This window comes from Mycetomoellerius zeteki, unplaced genomic scaffold (genome assembly GCF_001594055.1).
Source record: "Mycetomoellerius zeteki isolate Tzet28-1 unplaced genomic scaffold, Tzet1.0 scaffold68, whole genome shotgun sequence".
In the NCBI taxonomy this organism is placed as follows: domain Eukaryota; kingdom Metazoa; phylum Arthropoda; class Insecta; order Hymenoptera; family Formicidae; genus Mycetomoellerius; species Mycetomoellerius zeteki.
Genome location: NW_017257697.1, coordinates 546828 through 565670, shown reverse-complemented (window position 1 = coordinate 565670; position 18843 = coordinate 546828). Strand labels below are relative to the sequence as shown.

Sequence of the window (18843 nt, the reverse complement as noted above, 5' to 3'; positions counted from 1 at the left end):
AGTGCCTGGCTGCTACAAGAGCCGTGTTTGACAGATGCAATGCTTGTATTGCTGCAAGAGGTGCACATTTCGAACAAAATCTTCATTAAAAAGTTTATAAATAAAATAATTAAAATAATAAATTAAATATATTTTTTTCTTTTTTCGTGATTTCCTGCGAAACAAAGCAAAAAGGAGCATATGTCTATAGGACTTTTTTTCTTAGTTTTTTACTCCTCTACACGCTCCCGAAGTTTTGCCATTTAATTTGGAAACACCCTGTATATAATATACAGTTGTATATAATATACAACATATATAATACAATTTCTTGTATTAATTATACTGTCGTATATGTAATTTAAAGATCATTATAATTATTATGTAAATAATAATAATAATAAAACAGATAAAAATACAAAAGATAGAACATGTGATTGGGCAGATGGCATTTATCGTCCTGGGTGTGACAAATGTAACAAATATAACGTCGTATCGCTACAGATAATCTTTTCGATGTAACGTAATGACATAGTGTTAAATAATATCAACAATGACGTCAGCGACTTACCTCTAAAAATCGATCAAATTAATCTTAATGATAAGCAGAATACAGAATAGAAGAAGAAAGAAGCAGCAATAGAAGAAGAAATAAGTGTAGCAGAAGGAGAAGAAGAAGAAATGAGTGTACACATTAAAGAATCGATAGATTACGAATTTTACGAGTCATGTCCCTGAAGAAGACGAGCGACTTTACATAAACACATGAATGACTACAGACCTTGGAACTGACAGTACTGGAGCACAAACGACATTAAACACGCACACACATACACGTGCTCTTAAAAAGAAATAATACATAAATTCAATTACATAACAGCAACTTAACTAGCAGTCGAGAAGATAGGAATATGAGATAGAATTTTGATTTTACGTTTGACTTATACAATTCTTGTTTTGATAACATTTTCACATATGAATAACTAAAAAGATAAGTGTATATAGTGCTTATCTTATTAAATTCAGTTTATACTTCTATCTTCTTTTTTGTGTGAGTATAGGAATATAATAACTACGATACTACAAAAAAATAAAAATAATAATTAAAAAGTTACTTATCTTCTTTACAATTCAATAAGGGAGACTATTCAGTTTACTGAATTAAAATAAAAATTAGGGAATATTATACAGAATTATACAGAAAAAATTATGGATATAATTCGTATTGATATTAAATATCGATACGAATTTGCAATTAGGTTACATAAAGTAAGATACACATTCAAGAAATATGTTGCTCCAGTACTACGTCGGCAGAGAGATATGTCCTCCAATAACTGAGACATGTTTCAGCTTCGGAAGCGTATCTATTGTTAAAACTGAACTATAGCTTTGAATATCGAATTCCATGAATTTTTCCCAATGACGGATTACAGCATTCAAAGAGCGAGATTCCTATTCAAGAAATGCTCCTATACAAAAAATTCCACCCCATCAGATAAGAAGTTTGAGAAAAAAACCAATACCATGTATTTTTAATAATTTAATAAAATTCAATAGTTTAATAACGTTATAAAAATAATATAAAGTGATGAAATTCTGGAACATGAGATTCGAGCTTCTTGGTCTCGAGATCCCGGCGAATGTCGCGCATGTAATCTGCCATTGTACGTGGGAAAATTTTCGGGGTTCCGACGTACGTTCCAAGGTCGGCAGGAATTCTTGGTGGTGCGCCTTACCAGAGGTAGACGAGGAACAGGGATGGGAGGAAGCCCTCGCTGACGAAGGTGCTGCACCGGAAGGGGGGTGTTCTGCTGTGGGAGGCGTAGGTGGTGAGTTTGTCGAATTTCCACGGATCTCGCCTGCCTGCTTCAGCACCTGGTATATGGCGTCCACGTCTGCCCATACGGGATAAAGAGACACAGCAATGCAAAAGCGCAACGAACGGACTATTCGTGGTTTTTTGAATCGCGCGCTCAGCCAAGTGCTCAATTTCCTCACATTGATCTGTCTTCTTCTTCCCTTTTTTCGTTGATAAATGAGATGACGCGCGATAAACGATATAGCGGCTTTGGCAACAGCACGAACGAACGAATAATCTTCACGAGTTAAATCGTAGTGTAGAGAGATGCTCCATAGAAAATAATGAGTCTTCTTTTCCAAATGATTCAACAGCTTCAATAAAATCTTAATTTGATGTTTATCATTAATATTTCATGGTAAAATTTTGAGCTATCCAATTAGTGTTATCCAATTAAATTTTTGTAAAGAAAAACAAGTTTTAGTCCATAATAAGGAATGTTATTGACTATATCAAATCCAACTTTGTAGACGAGCATTTTACTCTTTCACTACTTTTTAATACGCAACAGTTACACAGTTTCAGCGAATGAATGGAATTGTATGTAGAATAAGTCTTCAAATATTTTTTGGAAAAATTTTTAGATTAAAAAGCTGAAAAATACAATTCATATTCTATTAAAAATTACTCGATAAACAATTCTCTGTTATATAGGAACGTTATATAATTAATTTATTTTAATGAATTTTATTTTTCAAGAGTTCCACCGTTCTTTCTTCTAAATCCATTCACTCGTCACTACACGCAGAACACGACAAAGAGAAATTGCAAAAAAAGTCCTTTCGCGTTGGCTGTATTTCCGAATGGATTTCTAACAATTTTGAACTACCCGTCATGCATGAAGGGAAACCCGACGTTTTCCCGCAGAACAGGGAAAAAACAAAAAGATCCCCCTGATCCAATCGGCGAGAGATAACAGGCTTATCGAGAAATCGACCGGTTCCCTTCGTTCACCGATGAAATGTCCTCGACAATGAGAGAGCTGTCGTGTCGCTGATGGCGGGGAGAAAGGAGGGAAGAAAACGCGTCGTGGATCTCGTGTATCTAATTTGTACTCACTGTGCTCGGATGATGCTGGCACCTCGTCGGTGGTTACTTGCGTCTTTTGTCGCCGTAAAAGCGGTATACCACCGCCCTTCTTCGGCGCCAAGCTCGGGCACAACACTGGTTGCACCATGTTGATGCAGTCCGTGTGCGCGTTTGCTTTGCAACCGCGACACCGGACACCCTGGCGGCTGTGGCCACGCAGCACCTGGCCGCACGCGTCGCACGGTGTAATCTTACGGTACGTGTACTCGCGCCAAGTATGCCCACCCTCGGACTCAAGGCTCTTCCTGTGAAAGCAATCTTCCTTGTTCACGGGTTTCTCGGGTTTCGCGAAAATAGATGTGCGCGTGCTCCCTTGCGATCGTGCGATTATTATCGCTTCATACGTGTTCTTGCGAGGAAGAGTGCATTAAATTAAATAAAAAACTTATAATTTTTTACTCAAAAATTGAATTCAAAGTTAATCCTCTGTCTGTCTGGATTTTTTTTTGACACAAGCGAAATTTCACTCTCAAAGGACTAATTATATGGAAAAAGTGATTTTAAATTAGCTCAGACCGTGATATTTTGTAGTGTATGTTGATCAAAAGTTTCTGTAAACCCAACCATCAAAAATAGATAGATTTTGCTGTAACCACCATTTGAAAATTGTTATTTTTAGTTTAATCGGACCGAAGAGTATCTTTATCGATAGTACACAGCTTGTTTTTTTAACTGTATAGGCATGCATATACATAACTGTGTCGTATGTCCATACGTAATGTCAAATATACGAATGAAATAACCATCGACACAGACATACACACATAGGATAAAAATACTAGTTGTGGATCACTTTTTAAAAAAAATTTATATCTTTATCCAGAACAATATAGGACAATTAATAAAATATTTAATGGTTATGATTGATCATAAAGATTACATTATGAATAATTTTATTTTATTTCATTACCGTTTTATATGTTTTAATTTAAATTAAGTAAAATAATGACAATTAGATCTCATGTAGTAATTGCGGATCAATTCACTAAGTGTTTTATCCTTTTTAGTGACGTTACTACATCCCGTAAGAATAATAAAAATTGATTTGCGCATGTGTGTGCATATCGTAATATATATAACGAAATTATAATTGATGATCAACATCTAGTTCTAGGGTCTAATTATGGATCGTGATGCATTTTAACATATTCAAGTTTATTTAAAATTAGGCTGACAGTTAAAAATCTATGATAATTAAAATTATGATAAAAATTAATGAAAATTAAACATTTAGCAATAAAAAAACAATTAAATTATGAACTGAATTAGTAACACTTTTTGCATATAGACATGTATACTATTTTATATTCTATTTCGATACTTTTAAAACAAATAAATCTTTTCGGGCATTATTTATAAGATTTGACACGTTTTTGAACATTTTTATAATAAATTTACGCAATAAAAGTATCGTTATAACATAATGATTAAACACCCATTTGACACATTTTTACTGTCAATTGAACATAACGTTGATTTTTTGCATGAGATCTAATGCTATTTACTATCTATTATAAAAACCATAAGGCAATTCTTATGATATTACACTTTGAATGAATTTTTAAAGATACATACGTTGGTTAATCTCGCACATTTAATTAGTCAATGACATCAATAAAATGTGTAGCACTGTATTTAATAAATTAAAATCAATTGACACTTGAAAGAGATAAAATAAATGCTAAAGAATCTTGTAATATGTATCGTTTAATGGAAAATACTATAATTATTTAAATATAAAAAATGATCCGGAACTAGTGCCTCATCCACATCTAGTGCTTTTATTCTATACTGATACGTATACATCTATACCACCTCTCTCCCTACCACCCACTAACAATCAGACATAAACTTTAATATACATACATATGGTTATATGTTACGCGTTTAACTGTATAAATGTTTATACAGCTATAAAAATTTTCAAACGGTGCTGCAGCAAAATTTTTTATGGTTATGTTATGGTTATGTCCATTTTATGGACGGTTTATGTCCATTTCTACCAATGTGTACAATAGATTAACTTTAATTTCGATTTAATTTACGCATTATCCTTTTCTAATTCTTAAAACTAGAAAAAGATAAAAAGTAAGTTAATCTACGTTGATAGAAACGGGTATTTATCAGCATCTCATAAGTTACAAAATATCACAATTTTAGCTAATTTGACTAAAAGCACTATTTTCATATAATCAGTTCTTTCAATCTCAGATTTTAAACTTTATTGAATAAAGATTTTAACATTTGAATTAAAAATTATTTGATAATGTAATAGAGATGTTGGAAAGTCATCTTGAATTTTTTTGAAAGTTTAAAATGGAAAAGAACTTAATTAGAACAAAAAAAGATCCAGATTGCAGACGGAGGGAGCAAAAATATGATTGCAGACGGAAGGTTAATATAGCGATATCGGATATAATACTTCTTTTTTTATTAATTATATATTAAAATTATATATAAATTAAATATAACAAAATTTAAGGTCGGAAGAAAATAAGAACATTCTGTTAACATACAAAGATTTCAACATAGTCTGTTAATGTATCAAAATAAATAATACAAATAATAAGAATAAATCAACTCTCCGATTAAATAGTAAAATTTTATTAAGAGCGATTTCATGTTTCAAGTAAATATCCGTTTTCAAACGTTTTCAAATGACAAATGTAAAGCCATAAATGTCAACTGATGTTCACGAACAATCTGAAACTTACCTGGACATGGCGACGACGGTGGAAACTGCGTGGTACATGGTTGCCTGCTTTCCTCTTTATTAGTCGAGCATTCGCAAAACAGTATCTACGGTTATTCAAAGTCCCTTTCGTCTAACGTCTATGGTTCCCCTAATTGGGAAACTTACAAAGCACACGGAAGTAAAAGCATATATTAACTCAAACGTCTCATCTTGAGAATTCACTTTGACAACAATCGTTCTATAAGTCTGCGAAGGTGCAACAAGAAAAACTTTATTTACTCTATGCTGTTTGTTTTCTAAGATGACGGTGAAGGCGTTTCTATTGCCGGTGAAATGTTTGACAAGTGAATTGTTTGCGAAACACAAATTCAAGTTTTCCTTGTAGAACTTTCGCATTTAATTCAGTTAATACATCGATATTGAATAAGAGTACCTACGATGACTACATTTCTAATTTAACTTTCAAAATTTGTGAGAAAATTTCTAATTTCCTATTAAAATAATGGGTGGAAAAATAATTAAAGACGAATTAAAATCATCTATCTACATCAAGATAAAGCGATGTCTAATCTTTGAAGAGCATTCGTTATTTCATTTATTCATGCATACGTTACGTAGGATTCGCAAAATACTTCTTTTTAAATTATATATATATGTATGTATACATATATACACCCACTGAGAGGTAAGAAGAAAAATTAGAGTAAATTATCTTTTAGCAGTACATCTTTTGAAGTAGAACTTCGAGTTATACAACTATATATCATTTTTACTTATTTTCAATGTTGGCTAATGAAATTTCCAATTTGCGCATCCCACGAATGTATCCCAGCTGCGCTATTCTCTACTGAGCGTCTCGAAACAAAGTTTAGCAAAGAGAAACACGAGACAATCAGTGTCGAATTTACTCGAAAAGCAAAAATGATCCTCTTTCATTTCCGGGATTTGTATCAAAGAGTACATATAGAAAGCAAATATATAGTTCCCGGTATCGCCCGGTGTAGAAAACCATCTCCGTCGCGTGGAAAACTTTGTCGGCGCTTTTTCGCGGCATGCACGTGATGGAAATTGGTATTAGTAGAAAGGAAATAAGTAGCTCACTTGTCGGATAGAGGTGGTGTCGTGGGCGAACTAGTCTTTAGGCTCTTAAACGCTTTCAGCCATTTCAGCTTGGGACTTCCGGTCGAACCGTTTGACATCTTCCGACTGGTCATCCCATCCGGTTGACCAGCTTCGCCTCCTCCGAAAAGTTCCTTCTGTAATTGACAAAAAAAATTATATATATACACATCTTGTATACAACACATTTTCAATAATTAAAAAATATCTGAAATAATATATTTAATTCATGTATATAAATATTTCCGTGATTGTTTTTGTAATAAATAATATGTGGGAAAATTTAGCATTATTTCCATATGAAATATGAAATGCCTTTTTAGTGGTGAAAAATTTTATTTTTTGAAACATAAAATCTACAAAACTCGAATAATTGAAGTTATGAAAAAAAAACGAAAAAATTTAGAATTGGTAAATAGAATTTTACTTTTTATTTAATTTCATTAAATTAGAAAACTTAACGGAATTTTAATTATCACAATAATTAATGTTGGTAACAAACTATAATAAATGAGGTAATACGCTACGCGAAATTTCTAGTAAGTTCGATACCGATTAATGAATTTTACTTTTTATTTAATTTCATTAAATTAGACCTTAACGGAATTTTACTTTGAGTTTTAATTATCATAATAATTAACGTTGGTAATCACAAACAAATTATGAATGAGGTATTTTACGCTGTGCGAAATTTTTAATAAGGAAATATGGGCTCGATATTGATTAATGACTCCACATGCAAAGACGATTTAGAACATTCTGTATAATTCAATAAATTCTGTATAAGTTTACGTTTCGTGAATAAGAGAAAAGTCCATTACCGCTCACACACGGAAACAACATAAACGACGATGATGATTACATGCTTCTTTGCGTATCAATTCGCGTGTTCACGCGTCCCTATGAATGAGTAAGGAACGAGTGCTACATACACGTGACTCAGGGTGAGTTTAATCTATATCCACGTGGGGAGCATTATCCCAACGACTCCTCCGTAGTTATTATATTATATTATATGCTATTTTGTCGATAATCATCGCGTACAAAACATCGAGATTATGTATGTTTTATTCACGCACGATTTAGCGATTTGATGAATATGTCCTTCAATTAAAAATTCCGAGGTTTTCAAATGAGATAAATAGTCGCCGATAATTACTGCATGTAAATCTGAACGTGAACAACAGTTACTCCTTATCAGTATTGCTTAAAAAAATAATCTATGGAGTATAAATGCGATTCTTTTATAAGCTTTTAAATGGTGATTATAGCGAGTTGCATTATTGCACTTTCTTAGTTTCTATAAGATATAAGAACAAGGTTTTCTCGTTCTGCGATTAAGAGTTTTATCTCTGGCGCAATACGCGCTTAGCAACACGTTAGCCTGAAAACGTCAATACACCACCCTGGTTGAAACGTTTCTATGGAGATATCACTGTGATTCATCCGTTTTCAACTGTAGGAATATATTCATTGACAATACATGCATGTCAACTTTCATTGATCCCCGTGGTCATTGAGAATATACTCGGCCATTGTTCGCTGTCGTAACATTAGCCTCTTTATGCTCGACTTCACAATGAATAAGTAACTCCTTATCCGTTTAATAACACAACATCTCCCTATGTTCGAATCGTTATACAAACTTGATTAATACATTAATATATATTTTTCAATTACTTTTAATTAATATTACGACCAAACGTAAAATCACGTATATTTAATTTAAAATATAACAAAAATCAATGAATGATAATATTGTGTCATTACGAGATAATATCACCAGATAATCAAATGTTAATGTTCTTAATAATTATAGATTAGGAGCACTGTTAAGCACTTTTCAACCAGGGTGTTCTGCTCGTGATGTAGTTGTCGAGCGAGTCCACTGGATCATGCAGCACCCTTGTGATATAGCGTGCTCGAAACCATAATTCACCAGAAGAAAAAATACTAACGACTCGCGTACGTAACGTAGTCCATCCCATTCTTCAGACTGGACACGATCACGATTTGATATTACGACGAGCGGTGATAAAACGGCAGCGCGCGGTCAGACAGCGACGATCCTGCTCGCCTGACCTGGATAGACGGACTCTCTCTCGACGAGGCCAGAAATGGATTTTCAGACGCTCGTGCTCGCCGATGACCCAGTTGCAAAGGCGCATGTCGCGCGATTGCGCGCGCCAGTATTTATCCGGTGTTTAGGCCAAAGCGTACCAATGAATGACCAATCGCCAGTGAATGGCCACAGACAAGCCTCCTACTTAGGAAACTTTTGAAAAGTGGACCGTTCATATTTGTCAACGTCACACACACCAAGAAATCGCGTCTCCGAGGCGAGCAGACCATAAACAATTCACCACGCGCGATATTTTTCCATACGCGTATATTGAAATTACTATACCTTATTAGGTATAATTTAAAATTTAATCCTTTTCAGATTACACAACATTATTTCTTTTTTCGAATGTATTTGTTTCTCTTTTTCAAATTACGCTGTTGTATTTAGTTAATCCATTTTAGAAACACATTAACAAAATTGAATTTCCCGTGGAATGATAAATCCAATTTGCCAACATATTTTAACGAACATAGGTTTGCTCGTGATATTTATAGCTATATAAAGTGACATAATTTATTTTGTAAACATGATATTGCGCTGCTATCAGTTTTCGATACTGTCTGTTTTCGATTAATTAGTTCTCGAATTAAGTTACTGAAGACACGTGATTAATACTGGCGATTTCATTAGCTTTAACAGATCTTTTTATCAATTCTGGATGGTGCAATTTTCACTTTAAGTTAATAACAAACAATTGAGTAGCTCTTCACCGATGCATCCATCTTGTATACTGTATACTATACATAGATGAGGCTCTCGATGCCACGCGTGGTCGGACAAATTGGATGAAATGGGGAGAACTCGGAAGATAGATGCCTCTGATCCATTTTCGTGAACATAGTCATTTAATATAGGACTATCTATTCTAATAGAATTTAACCGAAGTCTCACTTCACAATTTATATTTATTATTTATTTTGTGCCTACTGTTGTATTTCTATAACATATGTATGTTGGTATTGTTACATTCCATAAGAGAGTTTTATAAGAGAATCGCATTTGAATATATATCTTATTTTCCACAATTCGTGCTATTGCAATAAATGGCATACAACTCGCGGGATCGCGTTTTAAAAAGCGCAAATTGTATGATAAATACGAGGACGCTTTTTGCATTGAGATGAATAAAGTAATACGGCATGTCAGGCTCAGAGACGAATAAAATAATAAACGTGCAACGGAAACGTTGGGTAATATGGAGGTAATCATAACTAAAGGAAACAAAGAACGTGCTTACCTGTGCTTGTACCGCGGATAGACGCAGTTGCGCAACGCCGAGGTCGAGACGCTTCAGAGAAATATCTTCTTGTAGCTCAGCTACTTTCGTATAAAGATTACTCTCGGCACTCCTGCAATGGGAAGTGATAAAATAATTCTTATCCATGTTTTTCTTCTTAAAAGATTAAAAAACTGACGTATTTTCGTGCGAACTACCACACTGATTAAAAAATATAGCTATAAAGGTAACAAACGTTCGAAAGTCAAGAAATAATCTTGATTAACCTTTTGCATAGAGAGTATACTGAAAAAATGTACTAAATTTTAATGAATATTTATTTGAATAATGTTAAACTTGTACTTACAGTAAATAAATATTTACTCAATAAAAAAAATAATTGTCAAGTTAAATTAATGGTTCTTGTACAATACTAAATAAATATATTTTTATATTTGGTAAATATTTAGTTCATTTAATTGGTACTTCAAACAAATGATTTATTAAAATTTAGAATTTTTTTCAGTATAATAAAAACTTAATGAAAAATACACATTCAATAATAGTCAAGATAATAAAATTTATACATATTTTTAAAAATATTTCACAAGAATTTTTCAGGTTGTAATAAGTTACATGGAATAAATTATTATAAACTTGACAGGAACAAAAATTCCTATTGTAAAACATAAAGCAAAATCCAAGTAAAAGAAAAAAAATTTGCAAAAATGAAATAAGTTTTTTTTACATATAGGGTAACTACGGTATATACGCCGCACCTATTAAAAACTTAATTTATTAAGTATTATTTACTATGTTTATAGTAAACGAATTATATCAGTAAAAACTTTGTACTGTCTACTACTATGAAAAAAATATTAGAAATCCGAAATATTTATTTTTCATATTAAAAAATAAACTTTTTGAAACCTTGTATTTTTGCCGCATATCTCATAGGGGTGGGATATATGGCTACTCATAGGGGGAAAGGGATATGTACGGCTCATGAAAAATTTACAAATAATGCAAACATGCTTAATAATACAAACATGCTTTACTATTCCACTACACATATGTATCACGTAATAACCACTAAGTCTTTTACACGTCCTACATTAATCATTTTATGTGATATAGATTATAACTTATGATGGCGTTACTTATTACAGTGACAAATCGATTCAACTCACAATAAATTCATTAATATTAACAGTAAGAAGTTGAAATCATAACACAATATTAATATAACATAAAGGCATGTAACAGAGTAGTTACAGGAAAATTACTCCCACTCCTTCTATTTTTTCTGACTTCTGCGGCGTAAATCCCAGCGCGGCATATTTGCCGGAGTTACCCTAATTAACACGTTGACTATCATGATAGTCAATGGTAACCGGTGCTACCTAAGTTTGCATTCCAAAACGTCCTCTCCGAGGAAGATTTTACTCTACTATAATAGTATATGTATATTACGTGTACTATATATTTCGAGTAAAATTTTCCTCGGAGAGGACGTTTTGGAATGTACCCTAACTTTTTAAAATGCTTGTGAAAAATAAATATTATTTACATAAAATTTTAAATGACGCGTAAGTAACTAGAACAATGTCAAGTAAAAACATTTCATACTACTCATAAAAATAAAGTATTTAATCATATTTAATCATACATATTTATCATTATACATATATTTATATAATAACAATGATAAAAATTCTACTGTGCGTATACTCCACAAAAAGTTGCTGGGCAGACGACGTGTATTAGAAAAATTATGCTACAGACTGATACGAGAGAGATGTTACGCTCGTTATTCGGCGAGTTACAAATAAACGATTGCATCAAAAATAACTGTACGTACTTGCGCTGCATTCGCACGAGAGCGTCCAGAGAGTCTTGCAGACGACCTATTTCCTGGTTGAGGCTATCGTACTCATGTTTAAGATCCTCCATGAGCGGAAGCGTACTGGTACCCGTTGGTACCAGTTCGTCCCTGAGTGTGGGTATTTGACTGATTCTCTCCATCGGTATCTGCTCGGGTGGTGCTGGCGCGACGTACAGGCGTCGCGGCGGCTTCCGCGGCGTCGCGTTTGCGGATAGATTTCGCGCCAAGACCTTAAATAACGTTATATTTGCGTTACATTACCACTTATGACGATTTGATTTACGTCTTATAACTGGCGAACGCAAAAATGAAAGGAAGTAAAACGGCATCGAATAAAATACTTTCGCAAGCGAAATAACCAAGTAAATTGAAAATAGAATGATATAATGCGTGACACATAATCCAACGTAGCACGTTTCGCAAATTTATGTGAGACATGTATTGTATTATGAGGCTTTAATATAGTTTTCCATTGCAAATCATATATCAATCGTTCCGAATTAAAGACCTTAACTACACGATGATATACGCGAGATGAAATTTCGAAGAAAAGTATTTATCGTGTCACTGTCATTGTGTCTCTGGATTAATAGTCTCTTGCAATGTAAATAGGAATATGCGTTTAAAACCCAATTTTTCGTTTTTTTTGTTAACTTACGGTTAGGCTTAACCTGATGGTAATATAAAATTTGTATTTTTTTAGCTATGGTTTACTCATTGAATTGATAGTAATGACCAGATAACATATCCCTATAAGCGCAAAATGTTTCTAGAATGTTACATGGATATTATGAAAAAAAATTAAAATAGTGATATTATAATATTTTCAGAATATCATAAATATTTTTTTAATATTACGGGAGTATTCTATAGAGGTTTTATGTCCACTTATATAATACCCTAGATATTACATCTTAATATTCCTGAAATATTATTAAAATACTTATAAATATTAATTATTTTTAATTTTGTGCAATTTGAATTCGCAATCCAGTAACGAAAAGTTCTTATCAGTCTATGCTGCATCTTGTGCTAAAAAAAACGTTTCGACGTGATTTTAAGTACATATCCAGTTCTACAACTGCGCGCCAAAATCATTTCCAGTTTTTAAACGTATACTTATACTGAACAGATGTAACAGTTTTACAAATTAAAGTAAATGTGCTGTTATAATACTTTTTAATGTTTATACTGTAATGATATTACAGTAACATTAAATGTTACAGTAACATTAAATGTTACTTTTAATAATCATATAATATTATTAGGAGTGGACATATAATCTTCCATTAATATTTTGAGAATATCATGTAATATTATATAATTTTAGTAAAATAATCTTAAAATGTTACATTTAATATTCTAAGAAAAAATATGCCTAAAATATTACTTCATATTAAATATAATAATATTATCCATTTATAGGGATATGTCTAAAAAAACATCATAAAGACACTATAAAGACGTCTTTTGGGACGTACATGTCTAAAAGCTATTTAAAAAACATCATAAAGACATCTTTTAGATATTGCATGTTGTCTGGAGAGTAACTTTTAAACTCTTACCTATAAAACAATTAGTTTAGTGATTAATCATAGCTAGAAAAACACAATTTTTATATTATCATTAAGTTAAGTGATTAAGTCTAAACAACAAGTTAACCAGACAATAAAAACCGGGCCTAAAGGTTAAGTGATAAACCGGTATTTCTGACGAGAGCCTGTTATCTGACGGATTCAAGGAGGACAAATCAGTGAATATCAGCATGTTTGGTCAGCCGAACAAGTTAACTCACCGTACATACATACACATACACACGCGAATAAACGTACACAAACGCGGCGATTTCGAACGGACAATATCCTGGACGCGTGCCCTCAGAGTGACCGGCTTTAATCAGGCAGCCCTGTTTTCATTCTGTGTCTCTTCTCGGAATACCGATGATTGTAATCCACCATCAGACACCTCACCGTCCCGAAATTGGATATATGCTTGGTACGTCTATTTGCTATGCATGATCAATATGTCCGGAATAATCGTATCGTCATGGGCATTGTATCTGTGCACGATCGATCGGTTTCACTTGACGTATCGAGTCACGAGATTGGCACGGTAGATGCTCGCCGATTTGAGAGATTTAACCTCGTGAAAGAGGAATAAATTAGAGATAATTGCATTTGTTTTTTTTTCTCTAATTGCCAATTTGAAAGTTCCATAGATATTGCTTTAACCTGAAAGTAGTCACCTGTGTGTGATCTTTTTTTATATAAATAATTACTTGGAACGTTTTTATACTTCAATTAAAATCACTATTCTTCAGGATTGGGAAAGTTACTTTGTAAAAATAACTAGTTACAGTTACAGTTACAGTTTTTTTCTTTCAAAAGTAACTAGTTACAGTTCCAAGTTATCGAGACTAAAAATTAACTCGTTACAATTACAGTTACTAAAAAAGTAACCTTTTAGTTATTTTCAGTTACTTTTCTGTTATCATGACAGAACAATATGAGTGACATCGATATCATTAGAGCTATCAAAGAAAAAAATAATTTATGTTTACAATACAATTTTATTTAAAAATTCCTTTAATTTCGCGGGAATATACGCGAGATAATTCAAATAATGGACGAAATAATAAAATACTCTCTCTGGGCTGCGTTCCAAAATACAAGGTGTGTTCTACTTACGTCTACAACGCTTGTATCATTTTATCCTTGTTGTTACAGATATTAAACAATGAAATGATACACGTGAGCGTTGCGGATGTTAAGTGGAACGCACCCTTAGCGCTTCGAAGCATTTGATTGGCCAATCGAAAGAAAGAATTTTACAAACTGACTAATCAAAAAAAATACTTCGAAGCATTTGTAGCATCAAGTGGACTGTAGCCTTAATCAGTATTCAGATTTTAACCAACCACAAAAATTAAATTGACAAATAAGTTTAAAATGTAAAGTAACTGTAAAAGTAATTGTTAAATTAGTTACTAGTTATTGGAAGAAATATAACTAAGTTAAGTTACAGTTATAGATGGAAAAAAGGAACTAAGTTAAGTTACAGTTACTGAAAAAAAGTAATTGTAACTGTAACTTAGTTACAAGTAATTAGTTACTTCCCAACCCTGCTATTCTTACCAATTTGTTGTATATTATTGATTGTTTTCCGATTTATTATTTAATATTTGAGGACATTATGAATATGGATTTACTCATAAATTTCTGAAGAAAATAAGTAGAAACCAAATAAATATTAAACACGGAATAAGCAAGTTAATTAGTAGCTTATTATGATAGTATTTAAAAAAAAATAAAAATTTTAATTAATATAATACTTTTTGCGGATTTTTGATGGAGTTGCATATTTAAAAGTTCGTAAAGAATAGTTATTAAAAAAGAAAGAAAATATTGAATAGTAAAATGTTAAACAATATATATACAAAACAATATTTTACATTTAACATTTTTTTGCTACTGGTGTGTAAAAACATACTAGGTGACTATTCCCTAATTAATGAAAAGTAGTGACAAGTTTCTTGCATTATTTCTTTCAACAAAATAAAAATATTTTCTTTTTATTATGATGGAACACTTTAAATCGCAGTAAAATAAAAAAGAAAGTATATGCTTCCCATATGTGTTTTCCATTTCTCATGTCTCGCGAGTTCAGTAATTCTTTTCAAATAAGCGAATATACACAGAAAAAACAGTTTTGTTGAAGTATCTGAAAATTTATCCAAATACAGATCTGAAGATAATTTTGTTGGATTATCAAAATAAATAATTATACAGGACGCTGAAACTGATTGCAAGAACATAAAAATTTTTGCAGCATTAATTCACTATGCTTAAGTTTCCTATACAATTATTTTGATGATCCAACAAAATTATTTTCAGATCTGCATCTAGTTACATTTTTAGATATTTCAGCAAACCCGTTTTTTCCATACAAATGAATAAAAAGACGACTTTAGGACAAAAAGATTATAATTTTATACAGTAATAAAGTTTTACTGAAGTATACAAAAATTTAATTACATAGTTCTAAAAATAACTTTGCTGATCTATGTGTCAAAATAATTATGTAGTTCATGTTGATTGCCAGAACAAAAATTTTCGCAGCATTATTCGCCAAGCTTGAGTTTCTTACATATTATTTCGAATTTCCAACAAAATAATTTTCAGATCTGTATCTAACTACATTTTTAGATATTTCAGCAAAATCCTTCCGTGATACCTGTAAATCGTTGGACGGTATAACCGCCTGAGCCTCTTTGGCTACAATCTGGTAACGTTTGGCTTGTTCGCCGGATCGCTCTCCGGCAGCGTCCGAGATCCCGGCAACGCATTTGCAGGCCAATCCACAAAGTTCCTCGTAGACCTCTGCAATCTCGCCCAGCAGCCCTGGCAAACAATGGCACTGATAGCGCTCAGTAATAGCGTTCGTGGCGCGTAGCTGGAGGATGTAGGCGTTGTGCGACTCTAAGTAAGCGCGCTTCAATTCCTGTTCGGCGCCGCCGCCGGCCTCATTGGTTAGCAACGCGGCGTAGGCGCGCTTGTAATCTAATCTGGCACGTTGTAACTTCTCCTCCGTCTTGCTAACTACCTGCTCGTAAGCATCACGATGGGCGAATACCTGAGGAACACGGTATACGATGTAGATCGCGTACGGTGTGAGAAATCGGATGAGGTGACGCGCTTCGAAAGCAAACACAGTTGGATGGAAATGCCATTCGCGTACCGCGTAATCAAATAATCGAGTGGATCGCTTGGGAAACTTCACTGGCCACGTTTGTCTAAATTGCAGCGAACTTGTCTCCTCTCGTGACTCGATATCTGAGCAACGAGAGGAGAGCCTTATCGCGATTAAAGCGTCTTTGAATAGTTAGAAATTGCAATTGCAATTTCGCAGAATGGCGATACTGATGTTAACACATCATCACAGTAAAAGGAATGCTTCAGAGATAGAGAAATCGTAAGCGCGTATATAGTATATAATCAGTTGTGTCATCTAATGAAATTACTTTGAAATATTACGGTATTCACAAAATCATTTATGATTAAATGAGCGTGGCTATTAAAAACTTACATAAACTTGCACAGAAAAAAACATTCGTGAAATACACGAGGGTAAGCTCACCTTTCTAGATTGCAGCTTTCGGTGGAAGCTCGCCTCTAAAGTGGGCCTCGACAATTGCTGCTGCAGCACCGCGGCCAGATCGAGGTGGGAAGCTGCATCCGCCTCAACCTGCCGCAGCAAACTTTCCCAAACTCGTCGCATACCACCGACATCAATTCTTGAGTCGCCCGATCGACCGCGAAATTCGTCAACCAGACGTCGCACGTTTGCCGAATGACTCTCCATCGCAGCGCCCAACTCCTGAGCGAACTCGGAGACTATTCCCGCGGAACACACAAGAGAAAGGATTAATCAGGCGATTACGTGATGTATAGAGAATGGCGTTTCAGATAAATATGACAAATCGTGAGAGTTAGATCGGTATTCAATAGTTGGTACTTATTTTAAGATTGTCTTAAGGGGATCCTAAATAGGGCTCGCTATTATACGTTTAAACGAAAATATTATACGTTTACACGTATAATTAGCATATCCGTTTATTAGAATCGTTTTTCCGAATATTTTCACTTTTTTTATATAAACGTTTATCCCTTTATTAAGGAGTGTGACGAATTGAGAAAATGCAAAAAATTCGATTTTTAATTTTATTAAAAAATGTTAAAATATTCGAAAAGATGTTTTTCATAGATGGATATGTTAAATATACAAGTAAATGTATTTTCATTTAAATGTATAATAAAACACGTATATTCGGAAAAATGTTTCTTTTATAAACGGATATGTTAATTAAACGTGTAAACGTTTACTCTCAAGTAAACGTTTTTTTGAAAGCGAATATAAACGGATAAACGTTTTACGTTTACACGTATCTCCGAAAAACGGAATAAAATTAGAACCCTAATCCTAAACCGATTACCGAACTTGATCGAGGTCGATAATGCAGACTTTTTTAATTCCAAATTCGATAATAGTGACATCTTTGATTCATTCCTTACATTATATTATATATCGTTCTGTCTCACTCAAACGCACACATCTGTCCTTATCTAATATATGCACCATCTATCGCAAGCTGCACAACTACTACTACACGGAATTTCGGTTCTTTTGACATTCCTAGTCTTTACAAAGCATCCATATACATGTATTTTCCATTCGGTGAAAATATTTTTCTTCTAGACTTTTAATCTTAGTTCTACAAACTCGGTATCGTTCGTTCCAGTAATGTGACCTCAGCTGCACGCTTATTTTCAAGATATGAACTGTAAAACTCTTGTATCAAGCAAATATACAGGGTGTCCAGCCCCACTCTTCCAATCTCCCACAGGAAGGTAGATGGGATCGAAATAAACATAAAAGTCCTTTACCGTTTAGCAATATCCGTAATAATAATCGAGATATTAAAGTTTGAAATTGTACTAATGAGAGCGCGCCTATAGAAAGAATAGAAACGGCTCCGGTCGCTCGAGGTATAGCCCGGCCCAGTTTGACAAACGATGGATGCGGCGGCAGGAGAGGCAAGAGGGGAAGCGCGATAAAAATTAATTAGATTTTCCGTAGATTTCCATAGGTTTCATCGCTTTCTCTCTTTCAACATTTTTATTCATCGAAGTTTATTATGGTTTGTATTTGTCCTATTTATTATTACATATGTTATTATTACATATGTAATGAAATCGCGAATGTGCGTAGCAGCCATCGCGCCGTTGCTTAGCGCTCGGCATCGCCGCTCACACGTCTCACCGCACCGCACCAAAGGACTCGCGCGATGGCTGCTACGCACATTCGCGATTTCATT

The 18843-nt window shown here is 33.5% G+C and overlaps 1 protein-coding gene across 4 annotated transcripts in view; it reads right to left on the bottom strand.

Annotated features, from left to right (window-relative positions):
- Stacl (SH3 and cysteine-rich domain-containing protein) overlaps positions 1-18843 on the bottom strand; it is a 50607-nt gene that overhangs the window by 11395 nt on the left and 20369 nt on the right. For 2 of the 4 annotated variants that reach the window (XM_018457813.1, XM_018457809.1), the window contains 8 exons: positions 17106-17362; positions 16203-16601; positions 11946-12199; positions 10106-10217; positions 6726-6880; positions 5644-5697; positions 2900-3174; positions 1719-1877 (listed from right to left, as the gene is read on the bottom strand). In XM_018457813.1, coding sequence (XP_018313315.1) covers positions 1719-1877; positions 2900-3174; positions 5644-5697; positions 6726-6880; positions 10106-10217; positions 11946-12199; positions 16203-16601; positions 17106-17362 — 1665 coding nt within the window. The remainder of the gene's footprint in view (positions 1-1718; positions 1878-2899; positions 3175-5643; positions 5698-6725; positions 6881-10105; positions 10218-11945; positions 12200-16202; positions 16602-17105; positions 17363-18843) is intronic. The other 2 variants (XM_018457812.1, XM_018457811.1) reach the window with 2 other exon arrangements.